General features: G+C 52.8%; 1 protein-coding gene across 9 annotated transcripts in view; it reads left to right on the top strand.

Moving 5' to 3' along the window:
- Positions 1-12057, top strand: part of rassf8b (Ras association domain family member 8b) — a 53006-nt gene that overhangs the window by 27510 nt on the left and 13439 nt on the right. For 4 of the 9 annotated variants that reach the window (XM_049007452.1, XM_049007451.1, XM_049007454.1 and 1 more), the window contains one exon: positions 8214-8392. In XM_049007452.1, the coding sequence (XP_048863409.1) occupies positions 8290-8392 (103 nt within the window). In that variant the 5' untranslated portion in view covers positions 8214-8289. Of the gene's footprint in view, positions 1-4544; positions 5253-8210; positions 8393-12057 lie in introns of those variants that run through there. The other 5 variants (XM_049007456.1, XM_049007450.1, XM_049007453.1 and 2 more) reach the window with 3 other exon arrangements.

The following is a 12057-nucleotide window of genomic DNA, read 5'->3' as shown; positions in this document are numbered from 1 at the left end:
TTATCATTGCAGTGTTCATGTCTCACTCCCGAATCTAAGATTTCACTCTCAGTGATGAAGGGCCGCGTTATATAACAAAATATCTATGTCTGCAAGGGTAGAAGACGGTGACCTATTTGTTCATTCTGATAACCTGGAAACCCCTGTGAGTTTGACCTGAGGGGGTAGTCTGACTGCTCCTCCCCTTTTTAAAATGCCCGTCCCCTTCAATCAGAAGATTGCTGTATAAGTCTTTGAATCTGGCAGCACATGGTCAGTTAATGGTGGGGGGGGGGGGGGGAGGTGGGGTCAGCCTTTTAGGTCTCTGTGAGTGACAGCTTGAAATGAGTGTTCGGGTCTGAATGGGACTTTTGCAGACTTCAATGGGGATCAAGGCGGGACTACAGACAGGGATGTAATTGTGGGCGAGGAAGTAATTGTTGTTAAATAATGAAACGTTTGCCGGTGGAATTACTCAATTTCTCAGAGTAAACTGATATTTGATATGCAATATCGCTTATGGGATAATGCAGTCAGAGTTGTAGCGTAGCATTTTTTCAGACGTCGCTAATTTTATTATATAAGGAGTCTGGACTTTTCCTGCTCGCCGCATTGTGAGCTTGGAATAGAGGGCTTATTGTTCCTTGCTGACTACCCAGAGTGGGCGGCACAGGTCGAAGGTTGTTGGCTCGCGTGCAGTTTCTCCGGCTGCTTTTCACAGGGCAAGAGGAGTTTCCTCAAGACCCTGTTTTGTTCTCGTGCCCGGCCCCTCGACATCTTCAAAGCCCAGAAGTTCTCCGGCATGGGTATTCGGACGGCTTAATCAAGTGCGTGACCTGAGAGACGGAGCTCCTCCAGACTTCCAGCCCGTCGTTTTCCCCGGGTTCCTCTGCCCCACGATCCCCCCTGGAGCCACATGCCGTGTCTGTTTTGGTAGACGGCACTGCGGTCTCCCTATTGCCCAAGTCCTCTTTTCAAGCACTGCACTGAATGGCATTTTTTTTCCTTCAGGCCTCTTTGATTTTTTTTCCTCTCACTAAGAGTCTCTGGCCCCAAATTAACTCCCTAGTAAAGTGATTGCTCTCCGGGGGGTGGACAGGCCCCGTGCTGTGGATTCTCCATAAGCACTGGGAGGAGGTGGTGATTCGGCTTGTTCTGTTTATCCAGAATCGGATGTGAAGGTCATCGGATCGGACGGAACGTGTGTGTTAGGTCTTCTCACGCTTTAGGACAGGTTAAAAAAATTAGACAAAGAACATTAAGAGATGCAGGTCATGTAGATGGGGAGAAAAAACTGTGCCAAATGCTTGGGTCCGGAACCAACCGGACAGGACCGGCCTGGGCCGGTTCTGTCATTGCCCGATAAACACCCTATGATTTGCGTTGCTGCTCTGGGGAACCTGGGGGCCTGCTGACAGTAATGGATATAGGGCAAATAGGTGGCCAGGCATTTGCCTGAAAGCATGTAGCGGCTGAGGTGCCCATAGCGTCGTTCCCATGGCGATGAGGAGAACATTTAAAAGGTGGGGGTGGGAGAGTTAGTGCAGGCTTGGTGGGGGAGACAGATAAGGGGGGTGGTGTTGGCAGGAGCAGACAGATGCCCCTTCTAACTCGCCTGTCCCTCCCGTTCCCATACAGAGACTTATTACCCCCACCCCACCCCCCAGCCCTGTGGCTGGCTGAGAAACGAGAGCATTTACATCACAGAGGGCCCCGACTGATGGCAGGCGGCTCTCACTTAACTGTCTCCAGAGTAAAAGTGACAGGGAGACGTTTGTGTCCCACCTGGTGCGGGAGATCCAGGACGGAGCCGCTGGGCCATGATTGGCTGCCGCATAAGTGCCAGGTGACCACGACGACAGGCTTGCCAATCAAGTGGGCCCAGTAAGGGGAGTCGACATCCAAACTGTGACAGGCATGATGAAGACGGCCCGTTGTAGGGATAGGGACAGAAGAGGAGGGGAGGCAGAGCGACTTGGCAGCAAAAACACTCCATTATAGCAAAACACAGGCATATGTACCCAATCACCCCCTCACAGAAAGTCACATATTGATAACTCTGCATATCGTTTGCTCTCGCCTGGCTGGACCCTAATGACTTTGTTGCTGCATTTGTGTCCTGGTAAGCACTTTCAAAAGTGTAACTTCTGCATGGCTCCAAAAGCACTTAACAGGCTCCTACAGAAGCATGACAAGTGAAATTAGGGTATTCGGCATAGAGGCCAACTGAACTCTTTCTTCTTCGTACCCAAAATAATAGTGACTGCTTGCAGGTCTGCTTCATAGTGCTGATGCCAAGCAACGAGCAGACCCCTGACTGATGGAAACACCCACACAAAAGACAGGGATAATTCTTTGTTGACTCAGAATACAGAAAAAGCACATTGGCCTTACTGTGGAAAACAGCAGCACAAAGGTCGCTTCTTCTGACCTACTAGTTCTGGGTAAAAGACAAAGATCCTTTTCTGTCGACTTCAAATGGATATCTAACCATTAGATTTATGCCCTTTGGTGCCACATGCTAACAGTACGATTTCTTGCATTGAAGGGCACCCAGGAACTTTGAAAAGTGTGGAGAGCTCTTAAATGAAAGCTAAGTTGTAGGAGAATGGCTGCCATTTGATTGGCATCAGGAGAGTAATTTGCCTGTGAGTTTGCAGGGGGTCCTCGACCCAGAATTTCCCAATTTTTATTTCCCAGATTTTATTCCAAGCACAGACAGAAACCCAACGCAATTAACGCTTACGGGAACTGAATGGAGAGGGAAATAACATTAATGACCAGAACCCTTACAGAAGTTCCATAACCCACGAAGTAGCTTACTCTTAGCATATGACATTTAGATGATGAGTAAGATTTCATTGTTATAGGCGATAAATGAGCGAGCTAGCTATAGTGGTCAGCTGAATCCACACAGCCACATAGCTTTCTCACACTTTACCAGTAGACCTGTTAGAGTACTCCCTAGTCCCCGCTAAATATCTGCATGCATGGTCAGTCCAGGTCAGGTCAAACATGAGTACCAATTACGCATTCCAGCTATGATGCTGCCGTTTCATTTTCGGACCCAGTACCAGAATAAAACCTGAGCCACATGTTCCTCGGTGACACAGGAACAGGGGCAGGGTATCAACAAGCGTCTCACGACATCCCATGCATCCCATTTCCTTCGGCTATGGACGGGACTTGTTTACAAAATGAACCCAGCGCTCTTCAGTTTGACCGCCTCATATTCATGTATTTCTTTTGAGTGTAGACACGGACTAGGCTACTGTGCCCCATGCCTAATTTTCCCCGTGATTTCTTGTACCCTGGAGTTCACAGAGCCAAAGATTTATGGGACCCATCACTCTCCAGGTCTAATTACTTCCAGTCCCTCAGTCGTCCTGCGTTAAACACCCCCTTCTACCTCTGAGCAGGAGTGCAAAGCGTCTCCAGGTTCAAATGGAACCGTAAACAAGGCCAAATTTTCACTAAGTGGCTACTGTCGGTGCTAAAAGTTTAGCAGCTTTCCTGGACGTTCGTTAGCCTGCAAATGAGATGTTCTGTTTTTGTCTTGAGTGCGTCACTGGGCATGCTGTGTGTTGATCCTCTCGATGGCTTTACTCTGGTTGTAATTAGAGGTCGGCTTAATGAGTTGGTAATGAGAATAGGCTGGTGCACGTAGCATTCATTAGCATGTTCTTTCCTATACAACCGCTAATTCAGGTATGTCACCGTGTGTTTGTCATATGTAAAGAGCATTTCTGGAAATTGTTCTGCTCCCTTTTATTTTTCTATTTCTTTGTTCCTTTGGAACAGCAGAGCAGCGTCTAACTACCAAGTTTCACCCCTAATTACATAGTTGTATTTCTGCAAGCAACAGAATTTAAAAGGCATATGGTTTTTGGAAGGCAGTCAAGCTGAATAAATCTTCAATGAATGAATAACCCATTAGATTTTGACTTACGCAAATTGCAAGTTAAGAGTTTTACGGTTAAGAATCAACGTCATCGACGACATGGAGATGTAGCTCGACGTAGCAATCGAGTGATTGAAGTTCTAGAAATTGTCTATTTCTTATATGGGCTGTTTGTTCCCTGAAATCAGCATTATCCCGTACGAATGGAAGCCAGATGTTTGACCACGGTGGTATTAGAGACCCCCCCCTGTAATATCACAGTACAGCCTTGGCCCACAGATCTCCGTGCCAAAGTGACACTTCAACTTCTTCGCTACAACATGGTAAGAATACGGGAACCTGTGTAAAAGCCTGCAGTGGGAAGCTCACTGCTCCAGCCTCAGAATGTAATTCTCCATTTTGCTGGTCAGTGCATCATCCATAAAGCTCATTTAGATTTTTTTAAGGATCTCTGGTGATATGTAAATTTTTTATGTTTTTTTTTTTTTTTTCATGTTTTCGCTTTGATCCAGTTATCTTGGATTGACATTTAAATTCGCATAACTTTAGTTAACTGTGAAACAGATTAGTCAGAACACGGTGGGGGTTGGCTGACTGTTTCCGAACACAAGCTGCGGACAGTCAGTGTGGAGGAGCAAGTGGGTCAAAGTTTCATACTCACTGCTGAACATTTTGTGAAGCGTTGAGCACTGGGTATAAAGGCACAGTCAGTGACCGTGCAACACACTTCAATGAGAAGGACATGCTTTTGCTAATTGGGGTGAATGTGTGTGGCCCTCAGGGGTAAATGTGGTTTTGGGTGTGTGTGTGTGTGTGTGTGTGTGTTGGAGTTAATGATCTATGGCCTCGGTATAAAATGCAAGGAGACTTGGAAGTTTGGCTACTGAGTACCACTCAGGTATGCTTACATCTCAGTCGCAATCTGGCAAAACATAAACGTTTTCCTCCCAGATTTCTTCATAAAACTCCCCGGCGCTGAGTGATTGGCTTTTTTTGGCAGCTGAAGGTGTAACAGGGAAAGTCGCGCTTAAATGCTCGAGTTTTATGTGATAGTAAAGTTGGGTTAGGACTTGGAAGCGCCGTCTTTGAGTGTGGGACGCTGGAAAGTACGCGATGGGGCCGTGGCAGACAATACCCCTCTGTTTAGCGAATGGAGCCAGCTGCGGACTGCTTGCCAAAGCCAGGGGAGGACTTCATGAAGTAAACTGCGTGTCAGGGACAGTGCGCGACTGGCTGAAGCTAGGCAGACATCTTCTGTTTACATGCATCGGACCTGGAAGTGCATTTCTGGCCCCCGCCCCTGGCCAACCTTCTGAGGGGACAGAGGAGCAGATGTGGACGGCTCGGTTTGAAGGCTTTGCGACCCTTCTTGGTAAGAGGTGCTGTTATCTTTTACTTCATGGGCGAAGCCCAAAACTCACATTTGGTTCCTGCTTCTGCTCCTCCGTTGAAACACAGAGATGAGAAGCTTGCCTGCTTCAAGAAGGAGATCATCTAAAATGGTTACGTATCAGTGCCGTGGACGTTTCGTACCATTTGGCGTGTTGGAAAAGTCGGTGCTGCCCAACTGCGCTTTTAATGGTGTATTCTGAGCATCCAGACAGGAGCCGGCATTGTGGTGTGTCATATAAACAAAAACCTGGACTGGCTAATAACCGGAAACCACATTCGCTTGTTCACTTTTTTTAACGCTTTCTGAAGGATTTTGTGCAAGCGGAGATATGAAGGTGTAATTTCTGAGACGGCCAGGCTGCCTCAGTACGCAAAGGTACGGTTATGAAAATAATTGTTTGGCTTTCTGGTTCTCCGCAGCCACACTTATGCGTGTAATTATTTCTCGGGAGGTTAAAATTGTTATTTGACCTTTTGAAGTGTTGAGGCTTTTTTTTGTCTTTAGCATGGATTAAGTATAAACTTTTAAGCAGCCCGTTAAATAAGATTGGTTACACAGCGACAGAATTTTCAGAGCCTGTGCTGTTCTGATTGGGACCATGCTTAAGCTTCTAGTTGTAGGGGCTTTGTGGGAAAATGGCATTTCAGACTCTTAAGTAGACCTCAGCTGGGCATTGACTAGTTAACATTGGTTTCAGTTTGAGAGTGGTTTGTTTTTGTTAACCTGGGCAGGGCAACCCAGGTCTGGAGCATTGCCTGATTGGTGCGGGTTTGTTTACCGCAAAGAGGTTGAATTTGGCCCGCCCTATAACCTTGGTAACATCTCCACGACGATCCGACTCAGTGGTAGTGGTATGTTCGTGGTTAATGTTGAACCGCTGTGATGATGATGTCATCCTGCACAACGTTATCCCCAACTCCAGCCTGGCGTCTCGCTTTCCCACGTAGATGCACACCGAGTGTGTCAGACAGACAAACGCTGTGCACTCCTGCTCAGAAGCAGTAAGGGGGCGTTTATGCAGGACGACTGAGGACTGGAAGTAATTAGACAACGGAAGAGAAGCCAGAACCCAGTGACCTTTTAATTAGTCCTTCAGTGCCAGACGGTATGAAGTCAAAATGAGGCCGGAGGGCCTCATATTACTTAGGAGAGGTGCCCCCGCTTTCTCTAATCAGGGAGTGAAGCCATTTATATGAGGAAATTATAGAATTACCTGTGTAATTGTGTTGTAATTAGTACCTACTTATTGTATATAATTGGACAGCTAGAGCCGTGATTACTTAGTTGATTTTGTTATAGTCATTCACAGGGGAATAGAGGAGTGCACTGTACCGGCTCACTCAGAGACCACATTTTTGCCATGTGGGTTCCGGAGCCGTGGATAGGCACCTTCCAGGGCGTCGTGTACCATGTGACTTGCAGTCTGGCCCAGCCTGTCTGGGTGTGCGGTCTCTGCCGCTGCTGGTAAGAGAATCCCATGAGGGACCGTGGGGAACATCTGGACCCCCCCCCCCCCAAACCCATTTTTGCCTACCTAGACAGGAGCATCCACAGGCCAGCAGCCACCCTGGTGGTCTCAGCCTCTAGAGGCCTTCGCATATCATCCTATAAGCTGTGGCGGGTGGGGGAGGGGTGGCGGAGGGGGGAGACGGGTGGTGGAGGGGGGAGAGGGGGCCCTGTGACCAAACTGCGACATACTGCAACAACTTCATCAGCAGAGCACAAGACCTGCCCTCTACGTCTCCCTCTCTCTCTCTCTCTCTCTCTCTCTCTCTCTCTCTCTCTCTGTTCTTGTGCTCCCTCATCTCTCACCCCTCCTTCTTCACCTTCATCTCTTTTCTTTCTCCCCTCACACATTCCTAATTCTTCATGCTTGTCTTTCTTCCACTGTATTCACTTTTAGTCTCAGACCCTACAAGCCTGATGCTGGGAGATCTTTGACGTCCTGAATAATTCAGAATTGTTAGCTTTTATTTGGAAGAATTTCTTAATAATAGTGGCGATGATCACGCATAACCCTGGTCTTGCATGAATAAACAGATTGACTGCAGCATGCCAAATGAGACATTAAAGGTGCTGTAATATGTTGATGATATCCATCACACAAGTGTTTTAATACAGTGATGGTATCCATCATATAAGGGTGGTAATATGTTGATGATGTCCATCACACAAGTGTTGTAATACTGTAATGATATCCATCACACAGGTGCTATAATAGGGTGATGATATCCAAAACACAGCTGCTGTAATATGTCGATGATATCCATCACACAGCTGCCATAATATGGTAATGTTATCCATCACATAAGGGTGGTAATATGTTGATGATGTTCATCACACAAGTGTTGTAATACTGTAATGATATCCATGACACAGCTGCTGCAATATGGTGATGATATCCATAACACAGCTGCTGCAATATGGTAATGATATCCATAACACAGCCGCTGCAATATGGTGATGATATCCATAACACAGCTGCTGCAATATGGTAATGATATCCATAACACAGCTGCTGCAATATTTTAATGATATCCATAACACAGATGCCGTAATATGGTAATGATATCCATAACACAGCTGCTACAATATGGTAATGATATCCATAACACAGCCGCTGCAATATGGTGATGATATCCATAACACAGCCGCTGCAATATGGTAATGATATCCATAACACAGCTGCTGCAATATGGTAATGATATCCATAACACAGCTGCTGCAATATGGTAATGATATCCATAACACAGCTGCTGCAATATGGTGATAGTATCCATCACACAGGTGCTATAAAACAGTGATGATATATGTCACACAGGTGCTATAATATGGTGATGGTATCCGTCACTCAGATATTTTAATATGGTGATGATATCCATTACCCAGGTGCTGTAGTACAGTCACACTGATGAGCCCCCCTCCCTCCCCCCTCAGCAGGATGGACAGAGAGCAGCTCCTCCCCCACGCTGATGCGAAGGAATGACAGGCAGCCTCCTCCCCTGATGACCGCATCATGGAGCTGAAAGTGTGGGTTGATGGTGTCCAGCGGATCGTCTGCGGGGTCACCGAGGTCACCACCTGTCAGGAAGTGGTCATCGCTCTCGCACAGGCCATAGGTGAGCTGGGGAGGAGCTGGAGGTGCAACACTGGGTGAAACTTCTTCATGCTCACCTTTAGATTTAAGTATATAAGACACACAGTATTGGATAGTTATCAGGACAGTCACTAGTGTTTTGGGAGAACATTCCTTTAAACTTGTGGTGCATGAATTGGCCAAAATCTGTTTATCCAAAAGCAGTATTCTCAATATTCTCTGGTTTACGGCAGGTAAATAATGAACAGATCAAAGAAACAATTGGATCTGGTCTTCCTGATTTTGGGTTGGATTTCAGCTTTGGCTTTTTTTCATAATACAGCATATTATTTTAGTCCATTGTGAAATTGTCATGACCCAGCTCGTCGGCTCCTCGTGTGTGCCACGCCCCCTGATTACCCGCGTGTGCGTCCCTGATTGTCTCCAGCCTTGTCTGATTACTTTGCTTAGTCTTGTCCTGTTTTAAGTCCTGGTCTTGCCTGTTACCCTTGTCCGTCATTGTGGATGTTTGCTAGTCCCTGTCCGATGTTCCCTAGTCCCCGTTACTCCAATAAAACCCCGTTATTCCCCGTACCTGGTTTCCCTTGCCTGTTTCCCGCACGATCGCCGTCTCCAGTATTTCCGGATCGTGACAGAATGACGGACCCAAAGAAGAAGCAGAGAGGAAGGAAGAGGCTCCCTCAAGAGCCGATCTCTCTCGGCGCCTGCTCGCTCTCCAGGCTTTGGCTTCCGGCGGAGGACGAGAGGGAGGTACCTGCCCTACCTCCAGCCCGGGGGCCGACCACACGCGTCCCCGATCCTGCGTGGAAGTACTGGCTCTCAAGTGAGGACGAGGACGAGGAGCCCTTCCACTACCCGGAGCCAGAAGCCTTTTTTCCACCGTCCGTTTTTACGGACATCGCGCCGCCTCCCGCAACCGCCAGGCGCCTGCGAGGGAGACGGAGGAGAACGGCGATCGCCCGTACGGAGGACCTCCCTCCGTCATTGCCGGCGGACCCCGCTCCCGTGCGGCCGCCATTGCCGGCGGACACCGCTCCCGTGCGGCCTCCATTGCCGGCGGACACCGCTCCCGTGCGGCCGCCATTGCCGGCGGACACCGCTCCCGTGCGGCCTCCATTGCCGGCGGACACCGCTCCCGTGCGGCCGCCATTGCCGGCGGACCCCGTTCCCGTGCGGCCGCCGCCGCCTGCGCAGCCGTCTTCGCTGCCGCCGCCACCCATGATCCTCGCTGACAGGTACTTCACCCTCCAAGGACTGTATTGGAGGGTGATGGGAGAACCGGCCCCACAGGGCCCTCCGGAGGGGGAAAAGCTCGCAGTGCAACTAGGGCAGGATTTCGCCTCTTTCACTCCAGAATCCCCGTATTCAGATCTGGAGAGGATGGCTGAAGACCTCCGGAGGCTGATCAAGCTCCGGAGAGCTCCGGAAGCGCCCCCTTCGCCTGCAGCTCCAGGGCAGGCGCCCCCACTGCAGCAGCCTGCAGCTCCAGGGCAGGCGCCCCCACTGCCTCCAGTTCCTGACCGTGCTCCAGTTCCTGCAGAGGCACCCCCTCTGCAGCCGCCTGCTGCAGCTCCCGGGCAGGCGCCCCCACTGCAGCCACCTGCTGCAGCTCCAGGGCAGGTGCCCCCACTGCAGCCACCTGCAGCTCCAGGGCAGGCGCCCCCTCTGCAGCCGCCTGCTGCAGCTCCCGGGCCGGCGCCCCCACTGCAGCCACCTCCAGTTCCTGACCGTGCTCCAGTTCCTGCAGAGGCACCCCCTCTGCAGCCGCCTGCTGCAGCTCCCGGGCAGGCGCCCCCACTGCAGCCACCTGCTGCAGCTCCAGGGCAGGTGCCCCCACTGCAGCCACCTGCTGCAGCTCCAGGGCAGGTGCCCCCACTGCAGCCACCTGCAGCTCCAGGGCAGGCGCCCCCTCTGCAGCCGCCTGCTGCAGCTCCCGGGCCGGCGCCCCCACTGCAGCCACCTCCAGTTCCTGACCGCGCTCCAGTTCCTGACCGCGCTCCAGTTCCTGACCGCGCTCCAGTTCCTGACCGCGCTCCAGTTCCTGACCGTGCTCCAGTTCCTGCAGAGGCACCCCCTCTGCAGCCGCCTGCTGCAGCTCCCGGGCAGGCGCCCCCACTGCAGCCACCTGCTGCAGCTCCAGGGCAGGTGCCCCCACTGCAGCCACCTGCAGCTCCAGGGCAGGCGCCCCCTCTGCAGCCGCCTGCTGCAGCTCCCGGGCCGGCGCCCCCACTGCAGCCACCTCCAGTTCCTGACCGCGCTCCAGTTCCTGACCGCGCTCCAGTTCCTGACCGCGCTCCAGTTCCTGACCGCGCTCCAGTTCCTGACCACGCTCTAGTTCCCGGGCAGGCGCCCCCCCCGCGGCCTGACCGTGTTCCTGTCCCGGCGCCCCGGCGACCTGACCGTGTTCCTGTCCCGGCGCCCCGGCGACCTGACCGTGTTCCTGTCCCGGCGCCCCGGCGACCTGACCGTGTTCCTGTCCCGGCGCCCCCTCCGCCTGCAGCAGCTCCAGAGGCGCCCCCTCCGCCTGCAGCAGCTCCAGAGGCGCCCCCTCCGCCTGCAGCAGCTCCAGAGGCGCCCCCTCCGCCTGCAGCAGCTCCAGAGGCGCCCCCTCCGCCTGCAGCAGCTCCAGAGGCGCCCCCTCCGCCTGCAGCAGCTCCAGAGGCGCCCCCTCCGCCTGCAGCAGCTCCAGAGGCGCCCCCTCCGCCTGCAGCAGCTCCAGTCCCTGTCCTAGTCCCCGAGGTGGTCCTGGACAACTCCATCTTGGCTCCTCCCTCTTCGGAGGTGGAGGAGCTGGAATGGGACCCCTCGGGGACAGAACTCGTAACCCCTAGTCCCTCGCCCCGGCGAGATCGACCCCGAACTAGGGTCGGCTTGTCTGTGTCCCGCAGGGGAAGGGGACACAGACGCAGGGCTGGGGTCCCGCCCGCCCTGCCCCCTGGCTCGCCCTCCCTCGCCTGCGCTGGGGCTCGGTTGGCGCCTGCGGGTCCTGGCCCTCCGCGTCGGCTGTCGCCTGCAGGTCCCTCTCCGGTGCCTCGTCGCCCTGCCTCGCTCCCCTCTCTGGGTCCTGGTCGGTCGCCTGGGGGTTCCCCGACGGCGGCTCCTCGGTCGCCTGCGGGGCCCTTACCTCCGGCCCTTTCCCGGACGTCGCCGCCTGCTGCGGCTCCCCCCCTCCTCCGGGCCTTCGCCCTGGCCCCTTCCTACTCCCTCGTCCCCTTCCCCGGTGCTCCCTCCTGCTCCCTCCCTGGCCCCTCCGCGGGTCCCTCGCCCTGTCTCCTCGGCCCCTCCGGCTCCGGCCTCCCGGCCGCCTGCGGCCCCTCCGGCTGCCTCCCGTCGCCCGCTGGGGCTCCCTCGGGCTCCCCTTGGTACCCCCTCCTTCTCGCCCTATGCCTCTGCCTTCGTACCTCATGTCTTTGCCCCGTCTGCTTTTGTTACTCGCCCGTCTGTTCCGCCCTTTCCTGCTCCTCGTTTCCCGATGTTCCCTCCTTGCACTCCCGCTTCTAGTGTCCCGCCTGTCCCTCCTGTCTCTCCCTTCCTGGTCTGTCTCTCCGCTTTCCCGGTCCTGTGTCGAGTCGTGTCTTACGTTCTGTCTCTCGCTATGTTTTGTGCCTCTGTCCTGTTTCCGGTCTCTCGTTAGTTTTGTTCTTTTCTCGGTCCCGGTTCCTGTGTCCCGTTCGTCGCCTCCTCCCT

Source organism: Brienomyrus brachyistius, chromosome 3 (genome assembly GCF_023856365.1).
Source record: "Brienomyrus brachyistius isolate T26 chromosome 3, BBRACH_0.4, whole genome shotgun sequence".
In the NCBI taxonomy this organism is placed as follows: domain Eukaryota; kingdom Metazoa; phylum Chordata; class Actinopteri; order Osteoglossiformes; family Mormyridae; genus Brienomyrus; species Brienomyrus brachyistius.
The sequence above is the reverse complement of the archived record's forward strand: the minus strand, read 5'-3'. Positions and strand labels throughout refer to the sequence as shown.